This window comes from Bos javanicus, chromosome 13 (assembly GCF_032452875.1).
Source record: "Bos javanicus breed banteng chromosome 13, ARS-OSU_banteng_1.0, whole genome shotgun sequence".
Classification (NCBI taxonomy): Eukaryota; Metazoa; Chordata; class Mammalia; order Artiodactyla; family Bovidae; genus Bos; species Bos javanicus.
The window spans coordinates 36,146,010-36,159,150 of NC_083880.1; the positions used below are offsets into that span (position 1 = coordinate 36,146,010).

Below are 13,141 nucleotides of genomic sequence, written 5' to 3' on the forward strand. Positions count from 1 at the left end.
ACTGGAATACAACTGCTTTACAATAGTGTTTTCTGTTGTACACCACTGTGAATCAACCATGTATATACTATATACACACATCCCCTCCCTCTCGAGTTTCCCTCCCGAGTTTCCCTCCCACCCACCCCCATCCCACCCCTCTAGAGGTTATCACAGATTTTAGTCATAATGCTATTATTGCACACTTAACAGACTACAGTATAATGCAAAGGTAACTTTTATATACACCGGGAAGTCTAAATATTCATTTGTGATACTTGCTTCACTGTTGTAGTCTGGAACCAAACTCTCAATACCTCCATGGTACTGTCCTGTATTGACTACACTTCCAAATAAGGTTCCATTAAGATATAAAGGGACAATACAATTCTCCAAGAATTAATTTATATGCATCATAAAGTAAGGTGAAAATGTTCATCACCATGAAAACAGTCTACTTAAATATGAAAATCAGAATAGGCATGATGGAGAGCAATCCCAGAATGGACTACAGATGTGACAAATAAGAGGAGACTCCTACTCTGAACTTTTATACTTAACAACTGAGTTCTAGAATTACATACTCCTCTTCTGGAATTAAATATAGAAGGCAATGAACTATCTCTATTTGTATCATTTAAAGGTTATCAGCACTAAAAAAGATTCTTTTAATAGCAAAAAAAAAAAAAAAAAACCCTCCCACAAAATCCCAACCTCAGTGTTTCAATGTACACAAAAAAATGTATAAAACATGCATGAAAAATTATCATAATTTGAAAGCTGTCATTGCAAATTATTTACATAGATTTAAGGTAACTGAAATTAAAATCCCAACAGCATTTTTGGTAGCATTTGAAGAGGTATGGGTTAGTAAAAGCCACAAACCTCTTTAAGAAAAAGAACACAGCTAGTGAAAATTTAAAACAAAACCAATTTAAGGCAGATTTAACTTTTATATATACATTTAAGTCTTAAGAAATAGTAGAGGAAAACACAGAAAAATAACTTTGATGTGAGGATGCAGAAAATGACAAAGAGCAAAATAATTACACCCAAAGGACTGGTAACCAAAATACTTTAAGGAATTTCTACAAATCAAAGAAACACAAACAATAGAAAAAGGAATGAAAGACATGAAAAGACAATTCACAGAATAACCTGAATGGCTTAAAAAACAAAAGATCCTCAACTTCAGTGATAATCAGGAAAATATATATTAAAAAGCAACAGAATATTCTTTCACATTCATATTTAGAAAAATGTCCAAAAGTCTGAAAATACCAAATACTGATAAGGAGTAATAGAAACAGCATCTCAGATGGAACCTAAACTCATATAACTACACTGGAAGATAATTTGGCTTCTCTAGAAAAACTGGAGGTACATGTACTTCATAACCCAGTTAATTCACCTTAGGTATACACCCTTAGAGAAACTCTAATGTATGTAAATTAGAATATTCAATAATTCTTGAAATGGTATTGTGATATAAAAAAAAAAAAATTTAGCACAAAACTAGAAACAAACCGTATGTCTACCAACAGGAAAAGGAACACAAACTGGTAGTTTTATATCATATTTTATTAATACAGTCACTTTAATGAAGCAAAGAATTAAAAACAGAAGGTAATGATGTTTAGACTAGATTATTCAAGATATCCATACACTCTTACAATCCTGGCAGAAAGGCTGTTTTAATTCCCCCTATAAACCCATTTCCTTAAGATTTTCAAGCTCATATACATTATACAACTGAATTAAGACTGCTACTATGGTATATAAAAGTTTCACGAACACTGTATTTGAATATCACATTGCTACCTAGTAAGTACAAATCTTTAATTCCAATTCTAGGAACTAAACATTTGTTAATCTTCATGGCCCCAAAGAAGTTGGGAATTAATAGCAAGCTTATTGCAAAATAAGAAAAAACCAAACCTCCTCTACCAGCCTTTTAACAACACTGTTGTAATGGTCAAAAGTACTAGGGACAATAGCTCTCTAACATATTAGACTCAGAGCTGCTTTCAGTACATTTCATGTATGTGCTGATCTCTTATGATCCATTTCGGTCTCCACATCTTCATTTTTGTAAGACAGATATATTCATTTTACAAAGCACACATTTTAAAGGAGGGTCTGTAAGTCTTAGGAGACTGCTTACCATGTTCAGCTTTGCTTTCAAACATTTGTTTGGAATCATAAACAAGTACAAAGAAACTTGTAGGAAATAAGATCTTTCTTGTGAAAAGTTACTACATTTCATGAGGCAATTCTAGACAATAGCACACGTTTTCTCCAGATCATTATACCTTAAGTTCAGCTTAAGGAATAAACAGTTTAAATATCTTAATGATGTTCAGAATGAAACAAGTTCTATTTTTACTTCCTTTATGAACAATTAAGTCAGTACTTATATCCCTCTGAAATGACCCTTTTGTTGCTTTTACTTAAGTTTTCTTCTGCCTTCAAGGACAGGAGTTGGAGAAGGTGTTATTTCCACATTTGTTTCAGTGCTGCTAAATCCAGACTGGAAAAATTAACAGGGGCTCGAAAATTCTTCAGTGTTATTCCTCATTCTAGGAAAAGAAGAACACTCCAAAACAGAAAACTAATACATATCACTCTCACAGAGATAATGTAATAATGTAAATAAATGTTTGTTTATCCTATGGATACATGTCTTTCACAGTTTAAGAGATTATTGATGAACAGTATGGAAACCAGTTGACACCACTATTTATAGGAACCTTCAGCAAGTAACATCTCTAAAGGCCAGAAATTCTCTTTTTAAAAGGTTTGATTTTGAGAATGACTTTAGCAGAATTACTCATGAAGTTTAAAAACAAAAAAAAGATACCAGAGCTCCACCCCAGTTCTAAAGAACAGAATGGGGGTGGGGAAGTCCAAGAATATGGTAAACTTGCAGGAGTTCTATGGGTGATTCTGCCACACCTTGTTGGTTATGAAAAAAAAAAGATATTTAACTTTAAAACAAAAGGAAACAAAATTTATATTTTTTTTTATTTTGTGTGTCTGACTTTTTTAAGGCAATGTAGCAATGTCATCCTACCATATTTTAAATTGAAAATGAATTGTTACTTTCCTAACTATATTTTAATTATTTGTAATTCTCTAACCAAGTAATTAATATAAGCCATGAAATAAGTATGTTACCCTTTGATTTTAAATTGGATATATTCACTTTGATAAAACTGTCTCTTTATGAATTAATCATTTATATTTTTATATTTCCAATTTTTACCAGTAGAGGGAGTAATCTACCAAAGACTAGACCATTCACATAGAAATGTTATTATAACCTAACTTTTCAAGGCTTAAGTAATATCCACTCACCTCTTCTAACTATAGATACCCTTTCAAAATACTCATGACAGCATATATTAAAGTCAAAATTTTCTGACCCATATTTTTCTGGTATGCCAAATAACTCCTCAATCTGCAAAAAGATCTCTAAAGAGACACTGCACTTTAAAGAATAAAAGGTACTGACTACATTACTAAACAATTTCCTACAATGTTCTGACAGTTGCTGCAATGATACTGAACAGGACACAGGAACAAAGCTCCAACAACTGACGCAACGAGGGCAGCCTGCATGTTCCACTGTGTAGGAACAGTTACACAGCGGGGTACAACATGGAGACATAAGGGAAAACAAAGTGTGTACAAGTATAATAAGGAAAAAAAAACCATGAAATAGCTAGGTGACAACACCTGGTATATAAGCTGTGACTGTCCTTATTTTATAATTCATAATTTTAAATCTTATGTCTGTCCATAACTTTTCTAAGCATTTAAAATGTACATAAAAATAAGTATGGTATTGATGTTCTATAACAATTATGCTTTTGCAACTTGGTTTTTAATTCAATCAGGGAAATCTCTGATAATACAAAGGACAAACCTACTTTAAAGCTTAACCGATTTTACTTAAGTGACCTCCACAATAATCATCTTACACACTTTTACCAACTGTCATTAATCTTAAGAGTGAAAAAAATATTTTAATTTCCAATACCAAATCGGTAATCTTTCTTTTGAACTTTCTTTTTTTTTTTTTCTTTTGAACTTTCATGCTGAAAAATATACAACATACAACTAATCATTTTAACCATTTCTGGGTTTACAATCCAGTAGTATTAAGTGTATTCACACTGACACACAACCATTATAATTTCACCTGCATAACTTTTTCATCTTTCCAAACAAATGCTCAAACAATTAAATAATAGCTCCCCATCTCACAAACCCTAAGGAGGCACAGCTCTAGTTTGTGTTCATGAATTTGTCCATTTGGGGTACCTCATAGAACTGGATCACAATAGTTGTCCTTTTGTGTTGCTGAGCATAAGGTTTTAAAAGTTCATCCATGCTGCAGCGTGTATCACAATCTTACTACTTTCTAAGGCTGAGTAATACTGCATGTATATATATATCACATTTTGTTTACCCTAGGATTGTTTCCACCATTTGGCTATTGTGAACAGCGCTGTTGTGATCCTTGGTGTATAAATATCCATTTGACTCTGTAGCTTTCAATTCTCCTGATTACACTTAAGCAAGAATCACTGGAGGATCCTACGGTAATTTTATGTTTCACCCGTTGAGGAACTGCCAAACTGTATTCCACAGCGGCTGTGTTTCAATGTGTATAAAGTGATATTTCACTGTGGTCTGATTTGCTTTCCCTGTTGACTAATGATGCTGAACACCTTTTTATGTGCTTACTGGCCATTAGATTATGTTCTCTGGAAAAATGTCTTTTGAACTCCTTTGCCCAGGAGGAAATGGCCACCCACTCCAGTGTTCTTGCCTGGAGAATCCCAGGGATGGTGGAGCTTGGTGGGCTGCTGTCTATGGGGTCACACAGAGTCGGACATGACTGAAGCGACTTAGCAGTAGCAGCAGCAGCCTATTTCTGAACTGGGCTGTTCACTTTCTCGTTGAGTCATACGACTGTATATTCAGGATATTAACCCCTAATCAGATGTGACTTAACAAATGCTTCCTCCCATTCCATGGGTGGTCATTTCACTCTAGAGCCTCCTTTGAGGCAGTTTTTAATTTTGATGAAGTCCAATTTATCTATTTTTTCTTCTGTTGTCAGTGCTTTCGGTGTCATATCCAAGATATCAGCACCAAATCCAGTGTCATAAAGATTTTACCTTGTTTTCTTCTAAGAGGTTTATAGCTTTTATCTCCTAAGTTAAGGCCTTTGTCCCATTTTGAGTAAATTTTTCTAACTATTCTAAAGCAAGACAGGCAATTTAAAATTCCTCTTCTATAATTGCTGGTTCATATCCTTTGCTCATTTTTCAACTGGATTGTTTTTTTCATACTGCTTTGATGAATTCTTAATGTATCCTTTAACATACTGTGTTTTAAATATGTTCCAAATATTTTCTCTTAATTCAGTATTTGCTTTCAACCTTTGTTTCTTGTATCTCTGTCACAGAAAAGTTATTATGAACTTTTTAAGGCAAATGTGTTTTGAGTCTGATTTAAAAGATCTTCCTTGACTCACTCTCAAGTTATAAACAAATATTTTCTAATATTCTTTCACCACCAGTATTCCCTCTGTCCCACTATTCAAAATGCCATCTTTATTAACGTAATTTTAGTAAACTCACTGACTAAATCAGACTAACCACCTCTCCCCATTAATGTCCCCAGTTATTCAAACATCTGAGTACCTCTATGGCCAATTGGTCTAATTTTATATGAATATTTAGTAACCCTAAAAGTAGTTTAAAGCAAAGCAAGGAAGGGCTGAATGGTGGCCCACTTAAAACCAGTTATGACCTCCTCTGTGGGCTTACTGCCTTAACATACACTGGAAAGTCTTTGAGTTCATTTTAACTTCACCCAGTCGACAAACGTCATCGAACACAAAAAGGAAGTTTAGGTGACTAACTTATACCTCATATTAAGAATGACTAATCCCTTTCTTATTAGATTAAGACTATAGAAAGTCAAAGTCGCTCAGTTATGTCCGACACTTTGCGACCCTGTGGACTATACAATCCATTAATTCTCTAGGCCAGAATATGGGGATGGGTAGCCTCTCTCTTCTCCAGGGGATCTTCCCAACCCAGAGATCGAACCCAGGCCTCTCGCATTGCAAGGGGATTCTTTACCAGCTGAGGCACAAAACTATAGAGCCAGCATGTGACTGACTGACTCTTAAGACATGCTAAATTTTCTGAGAAATTACTTAAGGCCACTGACTAGGTCTGCTTCTGCAGCTACTGTTTACTTTTCAAACTTATTTTAATAAACTGTAACTCAAAATTATTAAATAAGAAATTTTAATCTCTTCTGACTTTGGCACTTGTTTGGCCAAATCAAAAAACAAGGACCCATGTCTCCTGCCTATTTTGTCATTTCACAAATCTGGAATGGAGGGTGGAGTCAGGACCAGTTTAGAATGTTCAACGGGCTACCAATCTGTAAAAATTCAGCATTTTTTAAGCTCAGAGTTTCTCTGTACTCTGTTGTCCAATAAAGTAATCTTGCCACCAGATGTTCAAATGTTACTATAACAAAGATATAAATCTGTAAGGAGGTAACCTGACACCCTTGTTTCACTCTACCTAACATTAGAATTATTATTCTCTGCAAAACCAAACAGCTTCATAGTTCCTCCACACTTCTATGCCTCAAGCAAGCACAGAATGATTTGCCTTAGGTTCTTTTTAATGGAAGATACACTGGCATTACATAGATCTATTTCTGGTTTCTTTAATTAGATCACAACATATGTAACACTTCTTCTCCAAATACATTTTTAAACCATGACCAAGGCAGGTGCTTGCCCAGCCCTCAACAGCGCATTACCATTCTTTCAGTTTATTCACATATCACAAATACCGACTGCCTATTCTAGGGATATAGAAGTGGTCAGGACAGAGATCCTGCTCTTGTATTTTTTATTAAAGCATTCTATTGCTGACACCCTTAAAATACAGCTTAGTTACACTATTAGCACTTAAGACCAAGACCCATCTAATATGAACCATCAACCTCTTAATTATTTGTTAAGGAAAATCCAAACAAGGAAATCACTATGTTGATGAGAAGAGTCAACAGGAAGCTTAACTGAAATAACACAGATGTCTCAATTGAGGGGAAAAAAAAGTATTTCAAATTATGGACCTTTTTACAAATTTAGACTAACTGGAAAACAATCTGAAAAGATGCAAATTGTTACACAATTTATTTAAGGGAATAATATTGTTTCAATTCACATGCAAGGGGAAGTACTATTTTCCTTATACACACAGGCAATTCCAAGGTTATCAGGTTGCTTTCTAGAAGCTTAAAATTATATGTAAAATTCTCACATAAAGTTTGTGATCAGCAAAGACACTCTGTAGAATGTAAACATGAATTATTTGTAATCTGTTTCATGACGTACAATTTTATGGAAAGAACATGGATTTTGGAGAAACCGCATCTTACAGAATACGTTCAGACTTCAGCAATGTTCAAGCTTTTCATAGCTAACAGACAATTCTTTTCCTCACAATGTGGTTTTAAAGAATAAAATGTAATCAAAATATTTAGCACCAAACTAGGTATAGTTTACTTTTTATTATGTTAAGTTTCTCAGGAATGGTGCTTGAAGCTTTGAAGGAGGGCAGGGAGTGAAAAAAAGTACAAAAAGCAATAAATCATAATAATGTCTAACCCTACATAGGACAGTCTAATTGAAGGAACTAAAATAATAAAGTGGTAAGTGCAATAACAGACCAGAAGAAAAGTGTTTGAGAGGTTAACTGACACTGAGAACAGAAGGACATCATAGCTGGCTCTGAAAAAAAGAGTCCTGAGTTCAACAGAACAGGAATGGAGCAAAGAATATATCCTTTTCTGCAAACGATCAAACCATAGAAGAGCATAATGTGATCAAGTATAAGCTTTTAGCAGATGAATTATATAGAGAATGTAAGAGTAAAATACTGGAGGATCAAGCTAGTTAAGACAGATGCAATCAGACTGTCAAGGACTTGCTATTGTCTTACTGAGAAGTATGAACTTTGATCCTTTGGATAAAACCACTAGAAAATTTTAAGCCAAGAAAGAACACAACCAGTATAATGATGTCAATGCTAAGTGCACAGACTGGGTAGAAGTTATCACAATTATCAGTTATCACACACACACAGTTACCAGAGCACAGCAGTTATCAGAGGTTATTTCAAGAGCCATGATCTGAGTCTCATGGCAGTGGCAGTAGCAAGAGGAAGGACATACACGAATAAAATCTGGAAGAATCCAAGAGTTGTTGATGGATAGGTAAGGGTAGAAGGCCAAGAATGTTAAAGAACACGGAGTAGTTGGGAGGATAGTGTTATCGCTGAGAACCTGCAAATTAGGGGAAAGGAAGGCATTTGGTACATGTTAACTTCTGGATACCAACTACTTAGATAAAGAAGCAGACATGTGTGTGAGTTAGAAATAAAGATTTGGGAGTTACTTATGTAGACAAAGTAGTCCTAAGAATTGCCAGCCAGCAAATGAGAACATGTTAGGGGGAAGAAAAAAGAAAAGTAACACAGTAAGAGACTAAACTCTATCGACATTTAAGGAGCAAGAAGAGAAGAATGGGGAAATTGAACAGCAGCAGTATTCTAGAAGTCAGGGAAGAAAAGAATTCCAAGATGAAGGTAAGAGCTGAAAAAAAGGCTGTTAAATGAACAAGAGGTAAAATGAGATAAATACCAAAGATCTTTTTTAAGGCCAAAGGATTTTTTTTTCAAACTGAGAAAGGCTTTTAAAAATAAAATGTTCTGTAACCAAAATAAAACTGACAAAACTGGAAAACCAAACTTCCTTTAGAAAGTACTACTAACTAACAATTAATGCATTAAATCATATTTTCTAAGAAATTCTCTTAGAAATTCTCTTGGAAATTTAGTTCTGCATCAGGGCAAATATAACTTGTACAATGAATTCTGATACACCATCTTTGGGGAATTTGACAACATTTGGAATACCCTGCTTATGTACTATGCACTATATGATAAAGCATGGTTTAATAATGTGTAAAAACTGCTACAGGGGAAGTTCAAACAACATACATAAAAGGAGAAGAAACTAGAAGCGAAAGAAACCCAAATACTTAAATCCTTTGTCAACAAATTAAGTCAGTGTGAAACAGTGGGCCAGATATTACAGTAAAAGCTTAAACACTCAATAGGTCCTTGTCACATCTCCTAAACCCAAACGAAAGAAAAATTCCTCAACGGTTTACCGATGCTAATCTGCTAATGAGTCTAGTCATGAGAGTGATGTGTTTACTTAATGCCTTTAAATTTCCTTAGTTTCATAAAACAGTGTTAAGTCTGGGACTGTGACTGGCCTATACAAATATGCTTATCCCATCACCGTGCTTCCCATTATCCATCATCTCCCAATTTTTTTTCTAACTTTTTTGAACATTCTATGGTTATTAGCACAGAGCTGGAATTTGGGTTGCAAATTTTAACCTCTTCTTTCAACTAAGTCCTAATTCAGACATAAAACTCCTTATCTTATGGCCCATAACTCAGCTGTCTAATTCACAAACTGAAACCAACAGTTGCGTGTTATGTGAAAAATGACAAGTTTTTAAATGTCTCTCTTTGTATTAAATTTTAAGTGAAAACTGAGACAATTTCTAGAGTAAATCATGAAGACAATGATCACAAAACACCCAAAATTACTTTTATACAAGTGTGATGGGACACTCATTTAGCTTTAGCAAGTTGTTTTATCCATTACTGTTATAAATTAAGCACTTGACTTCAAAGTGTTAAATGCAAAACCAGTTCTGAGGCTCCATAATTAAAAATAAAGAGAAAAAAACTAATTACAGCTAACTCAAGATCTAATCTATGCAGTAACATTCTAAAAGACTTTTTAAACGAATTTATAATTCAGAGTCTCACTGAAGCTGACGGAAATCATGTCATATAATCAGAAACTCACACTACAGTTCAACGTGCAGCATCTAGTAATAACGGCATACCTTTTCTTTCTGTTCTCTGAGCAGGGACAGAAGATGTGGGTGTAGGCAGTTTTGATAAAGTAGATGCTCCATTAGCATCAAATGATTTCTTTGGCTGGTGATCAGACTGTAGCGTAAATGGACTAGAAGGAACAGTGCTTGGGGTAGCAGTTGGATGAACCACTGGTTTGATGGGGTGCTGTACTGGCGTAGAACTACTGTGAGTCTCTGCTCTTGGCAGTCTGTAGTCTCTGTCATTGTGTCTGCTTGTCTGAGACAAAATATTCTGTGGGAGCAAACTACTGGCATCACTGGAATGCTTGTCTTCCACTTTAGTTCAGAGTTCGGAAAAAGAGATGTCGGAATGACGGAAGGGGGAAGAAAAAAGATTACGTTAGAATCCTGTCTTTAACATCAGCTAATTTAGCAACATACTTGTACTTACATCTTTTCTATAAAACTGCAAGCCCAGTTAGTGTCTGCAGTTTTACCACTAGCATATAAACATCCAAATACTGGAAGAGGAATTTCAGATCGACTATAAATATTAATTCTATACTCAGATTTCAAGTGGGCTACTAGTTTTGGGGGATTCTTTAGAACCACACCATAGTTCAAACAGAATATTTTTTTAAAAGATCAATATATGGATTTATAACATTTTACTCAAATTAAAAAAAAATATTTTAAAAACAGAAAAAGCAAATGATCCATTCTTTTAAAATATGGATCTTGGCTCTAATTGACTGTATCATCCACAGTGGTTCAACTGCAAAGAATTATTAGTTAGCCTGATTTTTCTGAATACTGAAGCAGCTAACTAGTGGGCTCTAAAGTTGTTGGTACTGGGGCTAAAACAACCTCATTTAGGGATGGCTGAATTTGTGAAGAACTCTCCATTCAGTAAGTAAATCAACTCATACTTTAAAAATGCTAACAAATACCAGAGTTAGTTATAAAATCAAGTTATAGATAATGCTATCTGAAAATAGAAGCCCTATATCTGCAGCAAAGTCAGAAAAATATACTTATGTTAAAAACAGATTCTCTTCCAACTTAAAGCCACAAAAATAAATTTTAAACTCAAAATACTTTTGCTTTTGCAAAATAAGTACAAAAGAAGGAAAATCTGAACAATCACAGTTAAAGAAAATCTATATTTATCAAAAATTCTCCAGCCTAAATTACAATAGTCTCCCCAGTAACTAAAGGATTAAAGCAACTTCCACGCAGAAAAACATCTTAAGATTCAAGCACATGATTACCAAAGGATGCCCTCCCTGTTGAATACAGTGTTATTTTTTTCCAATTCATGGTTCCTCCAAGTCTAGAGACCACAAGAGCACAAAGAAGGAAGTATGCTTAAACTACAAGTCAGTTTTCAAGTTGGCAATGTACACCTTCTAACATTATAGCCAAATAAAAGGTACTGGGTATAGTACTGGATACTGTAAAAAAAAAAAAAAAAACAAAAACTTTAGTCATTATCAAAACAAGGTCTTCTGACTTGAAGACTTAATGAAAATCAGGGTTACAGAAGATGCATTTATTACTGTACCAGAAAAAGACTGAGCTGCCACATCAGATCACAAACATCTGCTCCATGATATTAAATTATCAGTAAACTATCAATTTGAGTGCATATACAACTTAAAAGTTTATTCTAAAGTTTCTTCCTGAAAATAACACTACCACAAGCTTTTAGAGATAGATTTAACAGTTTAAAAAAAAAACAAAAACAAAACATGCCCAATTCCCATCAACCTTGTCACTTTCCTCATGAAGGAAATGCCCTTTGTTCTGTATGACTACAGCCAAAATGTATTCAGATGAAAATTAAAGATACTTCTCACATGTGTAAACTTTGGGGGTGAGGGGGGGACACAGCAGCAAAATCATAGCAAATGAGAATGCTACGGCCCCAACAGTTTTCTATTACTCACAACTCAAGACGAAACACGGTTCAAGTGACTTGATCTGCACATCCCCACAACAGGAACACTAAGCAAGTGTCTGGAAACACGATTGTCACGACTGGGGCGAGGAGAGGAGTGCCACTGGGATCTTATGTGTGGAGGTGGGAACAAGCTCTACATTCTACAACAGAGGACAGAATCCACCAAGAATGACCTGACCCAGAATGTCAGTAGTGTCACTGTTGAACACACCAAGGTAAAGTTTCTCTAACCACAGAGCAATCACTCTACGAGGCATAAAGATTAAAAATCAAACAAAACACAATACAACCACATCAGTGCAATTACAGTAGCAGCGATATCAAATTTAAAATTTCACCTATACAACTTCAGTGTCAAATTGTGGATTATTTGCAACACTGCCAAAAAACCCAAAACCCCAAAATGCTCTTAAAAATCCTTTCTTCTACCTTTCTCTCTTTACATGTAAAGTGTTCCCAATCCTCCTGCTCCCTGCTCCACACCTCTTTAGTGGGCTGTTAGGAAGAACAAAGCTTTAAGTGCTACCTTACATGCATACCAATGTACCAGACACAGAGGAAACTCTCCCAGCAGTTTTTGGTAGACAAAGTACTTCAAAGGCTTAGTAGAAGTAGAAGCAGAAGTAGAAGCAGCAATACAGCTAAAACCCTTTCTCAAACATTGTAAACTCAAAAAGTGTAATATATGACTACATTTCAACACAAACACAGACCCACTCTCCTCCTCTACACTTCTAGGAATTTAACTAAGTTATCCGGTAAGTGGGCAAGCACAGGAATAGCAGCACTGTTTACTGTAGGAAAAAGCTGAAAACCATACCAGTCTCCACAGACAGAGGATTATCTACCGGACATGAGCATGTCCAAAAAACATGTTGAGCATGCAGTCAACATAATAAAAGTTAAATTATAAAATGACAAGCAAATATATGTTTGGAAAAAAAAAAAAATTTTTTTTTTTTGGCAGTGCCTTAAGTCATGCAGAATCATAGTTCCTCAACCAGCGATCAAACCCCTGCTCCCTGCAGTGGAAGCACAAGTCTTAACCACTGGATCGCCTGCGAAGTCCTATATCCTTGAAACATTATTGAGTAGAAGAAAAGGTTAAGAACAGTAACATAATCTGATTTTGATATAAAATACATACACATGTAGTTTTATATACTATTATATGCAGCTAGAAAATAAGT

The 13,141-nt window shown here is 34.9% G+C and overlaps 1 protein-coding gene across 8 annotated transcripts in view; it reads right to left on the reverse strand.

The window, feature by feature from the left end:
* WAC (WW domain containing adaptor with coiled-coil) overlaps nucleotides 1-13,141 on the reverse strand; it is a 79,428-nt gene that overhangs the window by 15,288 nt on the left and 50,999 nt on the right. For 6 of the 8 annotated variants that reach the window (XM_061436255.1, XM_061436259.1, XM_061436256.1 and 3 more), the window contains exon 7: nucleotides 10,016-10,324. The exons of the other annotated variants lie outside the window; for them this stretch is intronic. In XM_061436255.1, the coding sequence (XP_061292239.1) occupies nucleotides 10,016-10,324 (309 nt within the window). The remainder of the gene's footprint in view (nucleotides 1-10,015; nucleotides 10,325-13,141) is intronic. 8 annotated transcript variants of the gene reach the window in all.